General features: G+C 36.0%; 1 protein-coding gene across 7 annotated transcripts; it reads right to left on the minus strand.

Annotated features, from left to right (window-relative positions):
* Positions 1 to 1,132: 1,132 nt before the first annotated feature.
* Positions 1,133 to 8,608, minus strand: LOC110620807 (telomere repeat-binding protein 3). 7 transcript variants are annotated; one of them, XM_021764695.1, is made up of 9 exons: positions 8,405 to 8,608; positions 5,542 to 5,713; positions 4,908 to 4,957; positions 4,642 to 4,732; positions 4,146 to 4,542; positions 3,734 to 4,049; positions 3,123 to 3,350; positions 2,979 to 3,047; positions 1,133 to 1,831 (listed from the first exon to the last, which is right to left on the minus strand). In XM_021764695.1, the coding sequence occupies exons 1-9, from the start codon at positions 8,591 to 8,593 to the stop codon at positions 1,700 to 1,702; spliced, it is 1,644 nt and encodes a 547-aa protein (XP_021620387.1). In that variant the 5' UTR covers positions 8,594 to 8,608; the 3' UTR covers positions 1,133 to 1,699. The 7 variants fall into 7 exon arrangements, with proteins under 7 accessions (XP_021620387.1, XP_021620383.1, XP_021620384.1 ...); XM_021764691.1 differs by having other exon boundaries at positions 1,133 to 1,555; positions 1,685 to 1,831; positions 3,734 to 4,542; XM_021764692.1 differs by having other exon boundaries at positions 1,133 to 1,555; positions 1,681 to 1,831; positions 3,734 to 4,542.
* Positions 8,609 to 15,794: the final 7,186 nt, after the last annotated feature.

Consider the following 15,794-nt stretch of genomic DNA (forward strand, 5'->3'; position numbering starts at 1 on the left):
CCGGACCTTCCCTACCTATCAACTCAGCTTACTTGCTTTCAAACAGGGTAAAACTTGGAAGATCCTCAACAACTCTTCTTCAACTTCTTTTTCTTATGGGTGAGATATTTCTGCTAAGTTTGTTTCAGTTTAAGCTTGGACCAAATTTAACTTAAAACTCTAATTGTTTATCAACTTTGCTTATTCAAATTCAAATAAACGCTATCAATAAGCTTTACTTCAATAATATCAAAGTAATAAACAATATTATAAAATTTTAAGTTTGAATTTCAATCAAAACTAATTGAATAATAAAACTAAAAAACCCAGAAACCTATTTTATCATTTCCTACCGTAAGTTTAGAGCAAGAAGATTTTATTTAGTGTTTAAAGGTTAGGCATGTTGAAACATGAAAGTGATTAGCCATGGTGGTAAAATAGGACAGTGAACCAAACTATAGCCTTTGGCGAAAAGTTAACCCAATTCGAGTGTAAAAGAAAGATTTTGGTTTTATTGCTATTACATTCTTGAATTTGTAAAGAACGTTGATTTGACATCATTCAACAATTCAAGCAGGAAATCCAATACGCTTTTGAAGAATTTTGAGTACGATTATTTGCTCCACTCGAAAGATGGAGCTTCCCTTTTGAGGCTGGTGGTGCATGGACAAAGAATCACTACTGTCTATCATAGCACTAGAATTACGCTTGAACACTCAAATTAATAGCGAGTATTTTTAATTAAATTTAAATTCATAAATTAAAAATCAATTTAACTTGTCAAGATGGAAATCAAATAAATTCGACATACATTATACATTCACGAATTATTTTCTGAAATTTTGACAAAATTATAGTCAATACAAAAACACTTTCAATTAATTTTAAAACATATTGATGCAGAAAATAAAAGGCATATTGATTTTGATTTCCAATATTTGAATGAGACTAGAAGTGACAAAATATATCATTAGCTTTTTTTTAATCATTATTATGGCCTTTTGGAAAGAGATAGCAAAGAGGAGCAAGGAACTGTTAGCAAAATTTGGTTAGAGCCTTCTTTTAGGATGCGTTGGATTAAATTCGAAGAGGCCAAACCGAGCCACACAACTTTGAATTAGCAAAGGCAATTTAAATTTATGAAAAAAAAAAGGAAAAAGAAAAGAGTACCCTGGTTATAATATAATCTCTTTCAGAAGTTGCAGCTGCAGCTGAAAACAACAGATCTTGATGAAGAGAGAGGAGTCCCAAACTCAACAGTCACAGGTCATACTACAAGCCTTAAGGCTAAGAGCAAAACCAATATGAATTTGAGATCTCATACAACTAAACATAACTATATGCAAATTTCCATTAAGTTAGTTGACATCATTAAAAACATCCACTAAAACCTGTGACAGATAAATGACAAAGCCCATAATTTGTAGTTCTAAGCCTTGTCTTACAATCTGAAACAACTCAGGCTTGTAAAAGAGAACTTTGTTTGAGCATATCAGTTGCCATAATCCCAGCCATTACAGTTAGACATTTTGGGCCCCTTTCTGTGCAACATTCGCCACATTCTGTGACTTGGTATCTTTGCAGATTTGCGAATATGGTGAGTATGTGCATGGCAAAAACAAAAATAAAATAAAATTGAAGAAAAGATAGATGAAAACAGCATTTTTACAACTAAATTCCCTAGTGTGATTTAATGCTTACTGACATATGGGTCTTGAAGTCAGTTCTTCCTCCGTATGTATCTCCCACCAGGAGTAAACCTAGGATATGGATGAACTGTGGCTAGTTCAAGAATTCGGCATATCACAGACTTTGGTAAAGGGCGCATTGCATGCTTCAGCTTTTGGTCAACCTGCATTGATCACATTAACCTCGTCCCTTTTTTGCTAGGCATTAACAATAAACTCATACTATTACTCGTTAAGCTTTTATTGATAGATTGTAAAAAAATGAATGAAAAGTAAACCACTTTTCACAGTGAAATTTATTTCAGTTAGTAAAACTGAGCAAATACCTGCATTAGATTTATCTCAATATTGAAAATAAGTAAATAAAACACGTCTTTCCATTCATCAAGCCTATTGTACCTTGGCTATTGTATCTTGAAGAACACAAAGCTATTATGAAAGATGCAAAATCAATAGAGGGAAGCAACCAATTATGCAAACCTCTATAATTATCAAGCAAACTTTTACGAACCAGTAAAATAATCAAAAATTTATTTGCAAGATAAGCATGGACACAAGTGTGGGTCAGGATTGCCAAGCCCTCTATATAGCCGAACTCAACATCCTGTGTCCTAAAGACAGAATGAGAATTGCAATTCATGCATTCACTCAACCATTTCTGACGACTATTCTGCCCTTATTTTGGCAATATATCCAAGTCACGGCAATATTTTGCACATATTTCCTAAATTCACATTTTTAATGCAGTAAGAAATGAGTTAAGCTTAACTTACATCAACTAGTTTGATTAACTCTAAGTTCATTTGTATTGAAAAGAAGAATTAGTTAAAATATGGGGTATAACAGCACCAGGATTGCCACAAATTAAGTGCAGAATCAGTTATGGTCAATCCCCTGAAGAGGGCACCAAGCAAGAGAAAGAGTGAGCAACCTACTTTGTTAATCCAACAGGAATAGAACCAAGAACTGTCAAGGTTATCCACAGCCAGCCAGAAACTGCATATACACATGCACTAGTGCAGGAGTGCATGCAAAAGATAAAAGGATTGAAAATGTCCAACAAACTTTTACTGAACCCAGGATTGTGGATCGACCATCCTATGCACTGAAGCACAGAGCACAGAGTTGAGGTATTTTGGCAAAAATCTCCTAATGCCATGTTGAACTCACAGTATAATGCGCTTGGGGTGTTCTCATTTCAGAAAGTTTCATCATTCAGTTGACTTCACAACACAATCAAATTAATTTGTAATTTGTGCTGCACCCATAAGAATTAAGATGTCACAGTAGCAAGGTAATCAGAAGGCTAACCTCTTTCTTGTTCTGTTTCAATTTCTGCTTCTGCACAGAGCTAGCTCTTAGAAGATTCCTCCATTTATCCTGTAGAATGCACCATTCATATACGAATTTCAACTTTTAAAGAAATGTTTGATTGCATAAAGTGATGAAAGGTACCCTCAGATCTACAGGTGTGCGATATGCAGATGATGAAAACAAAAGCTTCTTTATATCAGTCCATCTCCCAGTTCCATATTGAGCAATACCATCAATTAACTTCATGACCTCAGAAAGAGTCCACATTCTTTGATGCTTTCTCCGATCAGCACTCTTCTTAGATTTTCTTCTCTTTGCATTGTCACCTTCAGACTCAGATGCAGCATCTTCATTATCAGATTCAGGAACCTGTGTAGCAAGACAGAAATGACAATCTGAAAATTGTAGTGTGGAACAAAAATTATTGCTGTGCTAAAGGCAAGAAATTACTTGTGCGAACAGGGATGAAAGAGCAAAATGCAATTTTGAACTCAATTTGTGACTCTTTCTGAAGAAAAAACATGAGGGTGTGGCTCTTCAAATGAAAATACAAGCATACATGAACATGTGGGATCCTGTGTCCTATGTAAATGCAGCACTTCATCCACTAACCAACGAATCAGGAAAGGAGAATAAATAATCCACCAATAGAACATGCACTTGCAACCACACAACATGAGAGAGTTTCCATATTCATTCTCAAAATAACGATTTAAAAAAAAAAAACTTGAGTGAATAAGAACTGTCCCTACTGGAACATATGGGCGTTTCTTTGGACGTCCCCTCTGAGGGCAAGATTCAAATGATGCTTGAGTGCTAGTTCCTGTGAAAGAACCCTCTCTGGGAACAGATTTGAACCCTCTCACAAGATTAAGTTCATTATGAGATTCAGTTTTCAAACATTTATCCTTTGAAGCAGGAGAAGGAAACTTTTGTCTCCTATTGATACACTTTGACTTCAGATCTGAAAGTTTTTCATCGTCATCGAGTGTTTCTTGAGTAATAATCTCACTTAAAGACTCCTCCTTGGTCAACGTCACTGATCCTCCAAGATGTTCATCATGGGATCTGATAGTCAGGGATATAACCCTAGAATCAGCAGTCAAATTCTTTTGTCTTTCCATAGCATGTCTTGACTTTGGAACTGAAAATTCTTCAATGTACCTCAGGGTAGGCTTACGAAATCTCTTCTGTCTGAGATTGCTTGCTTGGACAGGTTTCTTTGCATTATCATCAGATGACATTCCACTTTCAGGCTTCGCATCATCCACCTCATCAAGATTTTCCAAATCATGTGTAGTAGTAAACACATTTTCCGGAGCTTGATAATCCCAATTATCCCCAGATGAGTCATTTAATTCACATTTGACTGTCTTGTTCTCAACTCCGATCTTGCATTCAGAATCTGTAACAACTGCTATTGATGATTCTGACAACCCATGAACACCATTGCTACTCCCACTAAATCCTGGAGATTGACTTTCTGAACTTGAGTCTCCGAAATGCAATCTTCCAAGTGGAGCACAATCCAGATCAGAAATCTTTTCAGCCAATTCAACATCTGCATTCAATATATGTTAAAACTTAAAGGAGGTAAAGGCGTAAGACAACTTCAATTCAATATAACTGAACTCATCATATAATATGGCCATAGTGTTACCCAAAAGAAACTCTTCACATGCCCTGGAGATGTCATTTGCTGCATGAATATCATCTACTTCATCAACTTCATCTAGCAGACCATCGAGAACCTACTAGAACACCATTCATGAGGTCATGATGATTATGATGCAAACAAAAAGCAAGTAATGTATGTATGAAGCAGGGGCAGGTGAAGGTCTTGTTATATATTTTTTTTCTCTCTCAAGGGAAAATGTTTCAACAATAAGAACTAAACATGAAGAATTGACAAGAAGAGATACATACTCCAAACTCTAATTCATCTTGTCCTTGAGTAGTATTACAATCCAGCCCACCTTATCACCAAAAGAGAGAAAAAAAATTAATAAAACAACTCAGCAAAGAATACCAAAATTTGATAAGACCTAACAGCATCTATTGCTCTTAATATTTACCACACGCCTAGTTCAAGCCTGTTTGAAAGGATTTACGCATATCATATAGTTCTGCTCAAAACCTAGGGAAGAAATTAATTTTTTTAACTTTAAAATTTCTAACAGAAGGATGCAAAAGATGAGACCTTGGAAACCAGTGTCAAAGAAGATTTCTTTACCACACAACTCATGAACTATGATTATGGATGATGTTCAAAGAAGCAACAGAAGCCTGTATACATCATGACTATTTTAAGCGCACTGTCATCTCAGTATTTTGTTTTTTAATATATTCTTATGGTCAAGCATTTTCATTCTATGTACCTACATAGAAAAAAAGATTCAAAGATTAAAGGATACAAAAGATGCATTAGGATTCCAGCTATAATTATGGCACACTAAAAGAATAAGGAAATTGATCCTTATTATAATGAAATCTCAAAGTAGGTAATTTGACAACAAAAGTATCAAAAGAAAAGAAGAGCAACAAGCTATTAGAAAATTACCATAGTTCCTTTTAAGGCCATACTCAAACCCATAGGAGAAATCCTCAATATCCAAGTGTTTCCATGCATCACCATCTATTGAGGTGTGATCAGGTTTAGATTCTGCAAGTAAAGGCTGAACTTCTACTGCTTTACCTTCTACCGAAGGAACAAAGGATTCATCTACTTTTACCTAATAAAAGAATATAGAAAAAGACAAGAATACAGCTTATGTAAGACTTCCGTTCAATGGAGAAAATTTCAAATCTGCAGTTATTGTCTAAGGATATTGCTAGTTTTAAGACATTATTGGCAAAATCACAAATTCAAGGACATGTACACCAAAGAAAACTGTTATTGAAAACATGCAATATATGCTTAATGCATGGAATAGGACTGTAAATACAAGCTAAAGCAACACAGCTCCATTTTCCTCATAGAAAATAAAAACAAATCTGTAATCAGTCCACTTGACATGGTTTGCACCAGTAAGGGAAGAAAAGAATATTTCTATATATCAGATTTAAATGGAAAAATAACAACTCAGAACGCCCCCTCCAAATAAATAAATATTAAACTCTTTTATGTTGGCATGAGTTAAAGTTGGTGCCCATACATTAAGAATCTCTGAATACCCAATTTTCATTTCCAGTAACATTTTGCATCTATAGCAGCACAGAATACCAAAGGATTTTCAACAAGTATATAGAAACATTAGCCTCAGGATAGTTATCTCAATCCAATTCACTAAATTAGCTAAGCGTCAACTTGAAACTAGCAAGGGTTCACTAAAAGGATACTCTTCACCAACTGTAACAAATTTCTTTGCTTTTTCCAAATTCCAAAAAGTCTGATTAACGAGTAACCATCTTTGTAATTACTAAGGATCATCAGATAAATCAACCAAAACAGTGCATCCACATGATTTCCCCAACATGGAAAAAAGAAAATAATGATCAAACATTACCGACACATAGCATAATTCCAAATTCTTGATTGGTAAGATAATGCCAGAAACCTCAAGTATCAATAGTTTCCTTACCCTTTGACATTTCATAGTGGCGAACTTCTTATTCAAATTTTCTTCTTGATCATTTCCAAATAAGCAACACTGTATGCATGATTTCCTATTACAGGATGAAAAATCAAAGTGACCAATTACTCTCAGTTAGCCAGGCAAGAAGGCCAACATAAATGACCAGTAAGAAAATCAACATGCAAAATGTATTTCAATTGTCTAATTGACAGCACACAATTATTATAAAACTCAAAAGGGGAAGGTAACTTTTGCAACATCTTGCAATTGATTTACTTCACCGAGTGCAGAAATGTCTAAATTTTGGGAAACCAACATCTACTAATAAGGTTCTTTCAATTGCATAGAGAATTAGAGATGGACATAAAAAAAAATAAAATAAAATAAAATAAAAACCTCTGGAATTAAGTAATACATGCCAACCAATTGTAATCAGGACACACATTTTGCATTATACTTTTGCAAGATTTTAAATCTGAGAGTTTCTCCATGTCCTTCTCACTTTCATTGCTGACAGTTTGATGCTTTCTTGAAAATCAAACCCCTTACCATAATTCTCCTTCTCAAATTCCACATGCTAACTTCTCTAAACAATTTATTTTAGCTGCATTGTACAATTAAACTGTAGGAATAACAACAGCTGACTTGCTTATCCAAGGAAGCATACAGGCATATCCATAATCATAATTCACTATTTCAATCACTAAATATCTTATTAATATCATATTATCTCACCTTTGTGTGAATATGTTTAGCGTCCTCACTAATACTTGGCTAAGACATCAAATTACTTATACTCTTAAATTGCAATTACCACGAAGACTAAATAATGAGAATAAATAATAAGATTATTTGTTCACTCTAGCATTATCGTGAATTAAGAGTTATTAACTCGAGGAGAAAGTAAAACATCAATAAGAAAGTAAATAAATGTTTGTTTTTATATTTGGTAATAAGAATGGGCGATTGTTAAAATAGCGGTGGGATGGGAAAAGGAAAATTGATTGTGGGACTGCTTCGAGAAAAATCAAGCGGCCTACCAAGCTCCATGCAAAACGCAACTCTAAATGTTTATGAAGCAAGGTTGTTACAGTCACCCACCACAACAAAGTCAAGCAAGCAAACACCAAAAAATGCTAACGATAAAACTAAAATAAACTAGTAAACCAAAATGTAAACAACGTCATCACACTATCTAAATTCTAAATGAACTCCATAAAATATGGTAACGTTCAAACTTTGAACTTTAAGTTCACTTTTCCAATAATTCCATATCGACAACTAAAGAAAACAGTTCAAAAAGAAATCGGCGCATGTTTGGATTTGAAATTGCACGAAAAAGAAAAATCCGATGTCTGTTATGATATTTAAAAATGCAGGTCCATTAAATCAATGCTAATTAATTTTTAATTTTATTAAAAAAATAACATATTTTTTATTTACAGTGAGAAAAAATAATAAAAATAAAAAGAGAGAACACCCTCATCAGTTCAGCTGAACTGAGCTGAGCTCATCTACTCAGAGATAGGGAGAACAAAAAAAATAATTCGATTAAGAACTTAAGAATAAAATTTCCAAAATTTTCTCGGGAACCAAACAGACAGTAGATAAGAAAAGTAAAGCAAACTTAAAAAAAAATGTAACAAAAAATAGTTAAAAGAATATAACTCATTCATCAGCGGCAACGAAACTCTCACAAGCTCAAACCGGCGATCTCCGAGAGCATCCACTCACAGAATCAACAGATTAAAACCAAAAAAAAATTCCTAAAAAAGAAGCAAATCATGGAAGGAGAGCAGGAGACACAGTGTAGTAATAAAAAGAATAAAAGGGAGAAGAAGATCTAACCTCAGAGAGAAAGAGAGAGTGTGAGTGCGCGCGTGTATGTGAGAAATTCGAGCGAATGTTCGAAACCGAAAAGCTCAAAACCGCCAAAAAGCGACACGAAGAGCAAATGAAAGAGAAATACTCTAGTGTAGCGTAGTGTAGTGTTTTAATCGACGGAATCCAAATGGATTTTATTAATCTTTTAGACATATAATTTTCATTTCACGTCCGATGACAGGCGGGTGGACCGTGGACGACAGCTAAAGAAAATTGACGCCAGTTTACGTTTGGATGGTGCGAAATTAATATGCCGCCCTCCACAGTGATTCTATAGTACTCATTTTAGGCAAGCATACGTGCCCTCTACTCATAGGCATATATTTACTTTTCGTTTTTATTTATCTTAAATTTTAGTATGTTTTTCTTTTCAAAATAATAATTGTCTATTTATTATTTTTAATTATATCTCTACATTAAAAAATAAATATATTAATTTCAAAAAATAATATAAATATAAAATGTATTACTTTAATTATTTTAATTGTATTATTTAATTTATGTGATTATTGTTAAGGAATAAAATAGAAATTTATACGTGAATAAATAATAATTACTGAATTTGAAATAAAAATTTCTTATAAATATTTTATAGGAAGCAAATAAAGCCCTAAATTTTAATGGTGATAAAATACATGCAACACCGTAATTATTCTAGAAAATTATACCTATATGAAATAATAAATTAATAAATTTTAGAGGCTTGTTTTTTCTTGGACCTTATATTTTGAGTCACATTGTAACTTATCTTTTTTAATGATAATATTATCTTTGAAAGATAAATATTATATATAGAGAGACAGATATTATTTATATTTTAATTAATTATATATTTATTATATAAAATTTTTAAACTTTAACTGATTCCCATGTGAAGTTCTTTTATTTATTAAATATATTTATTTTGTTTTTAATTAATGGGCCAGGAAAGCAAAAGGAGGAAGGATCACATCGGTGGCTCTTATTGAATTATTTTTGTTTGATAGTGGGGAGGCGCCCACAGGTTAGTCACAGCTCAGCCCTTGGATTTGGATACGGACCTACTTACGTAGCACTAGAGAGCTCGGGCTAAGCGTACGGCGATCAATCCATGAAGTAATCAGATGAATTAAAAGGCGAAATGGCACATTTCATAAGGCTTCAAAGGGGCTATAGTTCACCCAATATATATGTAAACTTTTGGATCATATCCGCAAATTAAACCAATTTTAATTTGCAACATAAAGTATGTCAACATTAATTATACTTTATGAAAATATATAATCTATTATAATTTTTTAAAAACTTTTAATCTATTATAGTTAATTTAATTATTTTGTTTCTTTTTATAAAAACCTTTTGCCCTTTTCAATTTCTATTTTTTTTTACCTTGCATTCTCTCTCTTTATAGCTCTTTACATCTTCCTTCTCTTCTTTTTTTTTTTGGGTTTTTCAATTCATTATCCATTTGATTTGTTACTTTAGATATTTTATTGCTGTTGTAATTTTTTAAGTGAATTAACAATACTGAATATTAAGATAAAGAAGAATAAATATTTTACCAAATGACATCTCTTAATATCAATGTGATGAAAAAGCAAAATTTATAATTTTGATAAGAATAAGACTTTATTTGATATATAAATTTTTCGATTAAGGAAAATAACATAATTTTATACTAAAAATAAAGATCGATGGATAAAATAAAAAAATATATATATTTAAATAGAAAGATATTTTTTTTTATTCAATATGGCCTAATTAGACTTAGTTTTTTGGGCTTGAATTTAGTTTAATTTTTTTATTAGCATGTTTTATATGATCTGGTATTTGTTACTTATTGGATTTTAATCTATTATTAAAATAATTATAAAAAAAATAGAATATAGAGAACTTTTATAATAAAATCATTATATATATATAGGAGTTATATTATAATTATTGATTATCATATCATAATTAATAATTAATATAACTGTTGTGTATACTATTTATATGAAATAATTTTTACATGAGGTTAAAAAAAAAAAGATGATGAGGAAACCATAAAATTATACTCTTCATGCCACTCATTTCCACAGGTTGAAACTCTCCAACGCCAATAACTAACTAAGAACAAACATGACAAATGCCTTGAACAATGGTGTAAACACAAATTCGCACAAGGATCAGTGGGGATCAAAGCTGAAAAACTACAATCTTTCAATCAAGTTTTGAAGCAAAAAAGCACCGCCTCTAAAGCAAAATTGTGAATTTGATAGGCTAAAATATCAATTTTTTTTATCATGCAAAATGTGTTACGTTAAAAAAAATTCAACTGTCTTAAAATAATAGTTTTAAAAAAACAGTCTTAAAATAATATAGTTAAAAGATAAAAAAAAATAGAGAATTCAAAATAAGTTCACAGCTCACAATAAAAAAAGTCCAATAAGTCAATAGAGCCCAATAAATCAATAAAGCCCAATAACCTTAACACCGAACACTGAATACTATATCCAAAGTATAGATGCTGTGAAACTGAGCAATAGCTGAAAAAAAGCCAAATGAAGTCAACTTTATACCAACAACCTTTACAAGCGAAAATAAAAATAAGACTAAACTCTAAGGACAATTGGCAAAATAAACGAACCATGAGAGCCATTGCCATCGCTTGTCAGACTAAAACCAATCTATGATATTCTCAGTCTCATATAATTATGGAGCAACCGTAATAAAATTGATTAGATTATAGCGCCAAATAGATAATCGGTCTAGTTTTTAAAATTACCAATTGATAAATATTTTCCTCTTCCTGGTCCATGATAGATCTGGTTTTCTTCTGGGTCCCTTCTTGTTGGGCTCCCTGGTGGATCTCTCCATGTTCTTCCTGGTGAAAGGACCTATAAAATAAGAAAGAATGGTCAGGGGCCTACCGGGTGTGCCCCGGCAGAGGCCCTCCGACGCTCAAGTCAGATTTTATGGCTCAGAGTAGTATATTTAGGCAAGGGTTACAGAAAGAATAAAAATGGTGTCCAGGAAGGAAAAGGAAGAAGAAGAGAGCCCCCCTCTGCGTGGCCTCTACCGTGATATATATATCTGTCTCTCTGCCACAATGCTAGCTGTCTTCTGTTGCCTAACTCCGTATGCACGGATGTGTCAGGCGCCTGCTCCATGCGTAACGGTCATTAATTCTCCTCTGATACGTATGATTCTCCTCTGATACGCATGCGGAATGACCTACCAGCGGGGCATCTTGGTCATTTTCCCCTTTCCGGGCTGGGTTGAATGGTAGGGCTAAAGTTGAACCTGGTGAGGGCCTGATTACTGGGCCGAGAGGTTTGGGCCGGTTTGATTGAGGAGTCTAGGCGGAGTCCGGCCCTGTGACTGAGCGGGCTGGACTGGCTCTCGAGGGGAATATTGAAGCCTTTGGATCATGGACTTTTTTTATGGGCCTGGCCTTTTATACCGGGGTGAAGAAATCCAGTGATCATCAATTGCCCCTTTATCTCCTCAGCAGTTATTCCATGACTGGTGAGGGGATAAATCTTTAAACTCTATTCATGACCGTGTGGTCTGAGAACTGCTCCTGTCGAAAGTATCCCTTTCTTGCCTTTTTATTATTTTTGCCTGAGCGTTGGACTCTTGTGTATGTTTTTTGCCCCTAAGCATTTATGGGCTGTCTTCTTTCGAGCGTTTTGCGGGCTCTTTGTTGCTTGGACCTTTCTCTAGGTCAGCTGAGTTGGTTTAGTGTGAGCGGTCAATTCTCGAGGTTGTTGCCTCTCATGATTGCCCCTGATTCTCTGTTTGGCTTTGTATTTTGGTATGCAGTGTGCTTAGGAATCACCTTGCCTTAATTTGGTCTGTCTTATCGGGTTTACCAGTACTGCGCTCGTTTTCTTGAGATCGGCATGATGCTTTGGTACTTTTGGCTGTTGTGTGAGATTAAAGTCTCTCTACCTGATGACTTGAGCTCCTTTGGGAGGTCGGAGTTTAGCTTTTTCATTTATGGTCCCGTGCCCCAATCTTTTATGTGAGATCAGAACTATGTTCTTTATGAGTTGTTTTTGCTTGTAGCACCGGATGATCTTGGGGATTCCGGCTATTTTTGCTCCGGGAGATCTTTGAGATCTTCGTCGGTCTTCTACCTCAGTGAGGTCTTCTGCCTCATTGAGGTCTTCTGCCTCAGTGAGGTCTTCTGCCTCAGTGAGGTCTTCTGCCTCATTGAGGTCTTCTGCCTCGGTGAGGTCTTCTACCTCAATGAGGTCTTCTGCCTCTTTAATGTCTTCTGCCTCATTGAGGTCTTCTGCCTCAGTGAGGTCTTCTACCTCAGTGAGGTCTTCTGCCTCATTGAGGTCTTCTGTCTCAATGAGGTCTTCTGCCTTTTTGAGGTCTTCTGCCTCATTGAGGTCTTCTGCCTCAGTGAGGTCTTCTGCCTCTTTGGGGTCTTCTGCCTCATTGAGGTCTTCTGCCTCATTGAGATCTTCTGCCTCTTTGAGGTCTTCAGTCTCAGTGAGGTCTTCTTTTGTCAAGACCTTATTGAGGTCTTCCTTTGTCAAGACCTTATTGAGGTCTTCCTTTGTCAAGACCTTATTGAGGTCTTCTCTTGCTAGGACCTCAGTGAGGTCTTCTTTTGTCAAGACCTTATTGTGGTCTTCTCTTGTCAAGACCTCATTGAGGTCTTCTCTTGTCAAGACCTTATTGAGGTCTTCTCTTGTCAAGACCTTATTGAGGTCTTCTCTTGTCAAGACCTCATTGAGGTCTTCCTTGTCAAGACCTTATTGAGGTCTTCCTTTGCTAGGACCTCAGTGAGGTCTTCTTTTGTCAAGACCTTATTGAGGTCTTCTCTTGTCAAGACCTTATTGAGGTCTTCCTTTGCTAGGACCTCAGTGAGGTCTTCTTTTGTCAAGACCTTATTGAGGTCTTCTCTTGTCAAGACCTCATTGAGGTCTTCTCTTGTCAAGACCTTATTGAGGTCTTCCTTTGCTAGGACCTCAGTGAGGTCTTCTTTTGTCAAGACCTTATTGAGGTCTTCTCTTGTCAAGACCTCATTGAGGTCTTCTCTTGTCAAGACCTTATTGAGGTCTTCCTTTGCTAGGACCTCAGTGAGGTCTTCTTTTGTCAAGACCTTATTGAGGTCTTCCTTTGTCAAGACCTTATTGAGGTCTTCCTTTGCTAGGACCTCAGTGAGGTCTTCTTTTGTCAAGACCTTATTGAGGTCTTCTCTTGTCAAGACCTCATTGAGGTCTTCTCTTGTCAAGACCTTATTGAGGTCTTCCTTTGTCAAGAGATCTTGGGGACCCTGGTCTTCATGCTCCCGGAGGTCTTTTAAGATCCTCACCGGCCGTTTTTATTTTGTTTTCCTGGGAGTTCTAGGGGATCCCGGTCTTCTTTGTTTTCCCGGGAGTTCTAGGGGACCCTGGTCTTCATGCTCCGGGAGGTCTTTTAAGATCCTCACCGGCCGTTTTTATTTTGTTTTCCTGGGAGTTCTAGGGGATCCCGGTCTTCTTTGTTTTCCCGGGAGTTCTAGGGGATCCCGGTCTTCATGCTCCGGGAGGTCTTTTAAGATCCTCACCGGCCGTTCTGGGGTGACCTCGGGGCCCCGCCGGCAGTTTTTTGTTTTGTTTTTCCGGGAGTTCTAGGGGATCCCGGTCTTCATGCTTCGGGAGGCATCTTTAAGATCCTCACCGGCCGTTCCGGGGTGACCTCGGGGCCCCGCCGGCAGTTTTTTGTTTTGTTTTCCCGGGAGTTCTAGGGGATCCCGGTCTTCATGCTCCGGGAGGCATCTTTAAGATCCTCACCGGCCGTTCCGGGGTGACCTCGGGGCCCCGCCGGCAGTTTTTTGTTTTGTTTTCCCGGGAGTTCTAGGGGATCCCGGTCTTCATGCTCCGGGAGGCATCTTTAAGATCCTCGCCGGCCGTTCCGGGGTGACCTCGGGGCCCCGCCGGCAGTTTTTTGTGCCTTCTTGAGGTTTTTGCACAAGATTCAGGCTCATTGGCCTTACTGTCGCTTCGTCATCTCAGCTGGTTTTGTGCCTAACTGAGGTCTTGTTCATTTTTCTGAATTTTTCTGCAAAATAAGAGCTTGCACAGAGCGTATATAACGAGAATGCTTGTTGTTAATTCAATAATATCTGTCAATAAATAATATGCCGCACGTGTCACTTGGTTTCATTCTTCAGATGAACAAATGCAAGTATTAACTCTTACAACGTTAACCCATGCATTTTTAGAGATGCAATAAACAATATTTTGCATGTGTAAATTTCTTCAGGACTTTTCGATCTATAAAATGCAAGCTATTATCAGGATATCTAAACTCATAGAGGTTTATTTTAAACTTAGTCTTACTATTTACATGCGAAGCATGCCTTTTAATCAATTTATAAAATCATCTGTAAAAAATAATTACCAATAACCAAAGGCAATCTTGAAATTTAAATTCTATCTTACCTATTTGGGACTTCGAATACCAATTGTAAAAAGAATCGGTTAATTTATAAAAAAAAGTCTTTTTCTTTTTCGTTTTCTTTTTCTTTTTTTTTTTTACATGCATGTCTATATGTTATATTATCATGCACATGACATGGCATGAGATGAATGCATATGTAGACACATGCCTACATAGAACTACGAGAAGAGGAGATAGGAACCTGAATGGGAAAAGCATCCATGTCAGCTCTGATGGCAACAAACGGAGGCCCACCAGTGCCGATCTAAGCCCGAATACCCATTTTCTTCTGCTTTTTCTTTTCTCTTTTCATCCTTGCTGTCCTTTAATTCATTTGCAAAACTCTCTGGACCTTTCTTCTGGTTCTCCTCATTCAGATCTTTCACATAAGCTACACCAGAATGATTATCTTTTTTAAATAAATTGTCCTTCAATCCATTTCTGCACTTCTCTTCATTGGCACAGGATGATCCCGTCCCCTTAGTTTTCTTTGAATGGGTCATGAAGTCTTCATCGTCACTCAAATTTTCCTTATAAGAGACCTGTTGCTTACGCCGATCAGATCTCCTTAGGCGCTTTCCATAGCTACTCGAATTCACTTCTGCCTTAAACTCACCATCTTCATCAACTAGCATATCTTCTTCAGCAGGTGTGATTCTTCTTGCATTGATATAAATGTATATGTATTATTGGCATACAAAAAAGCCAATAGAGAGGACACTTGTCCTGCTGTTATAGGCTCTAGCCCATTCACGCGTTCACCTTCCTCATCTCCTTTTCCTTTCTCTGTTTGGTTCCTGAAAGCATTAAACTGCCTCCCAAATATTTGCTAGTGTTGTTTCTTGCGGTGGTGCTACTCACTACTCACTCTCTTACCCAATACAAGCCACTAATTAACAAGCCTCCTCCTGCAGTTGGTACAAAGGACGCAACACACAGGCCACCAGCA

Source organism: Manihot esculenta, chromosome 8 (assembly GCF_001659605.2).
Source record: "Manihot esculenta cultivar AM560-2 chromosome 8, M.esculenta_v8, whole genome shotgun sequence".
Taxonomy (NCBI): domain Eukaryota; kingdom Viridiplantae; phylum Streptophyta; class Magnoliopsida; order Malpighiales; family Euphorbiaceae; genus Manihot; species Manihot esculenta.

Coding starts and splice junctions, on each gene's coding strand:
- LOC110620807 (XM_021764691.1), bottom strand. CDS start 8,593: ATGTCTAAAAGATTAATAAAATCCATTTGGATTCCGTCGATTAAAACA. Junction 4,958..5,541: donor TGGCCTTAAAAGGAACTATG/GTAATTTTCTAA, acceptor TTTGGTGATAAG/GTGGGCTGGATTGTAATACT. Junction 1,832..2,978: donor TGAAACAGAACAAGAAAGAG/GTTAGCCTTCTG, acceptor TGATCAATGCAG/GTTGACCAAAAGCTGAAGCA.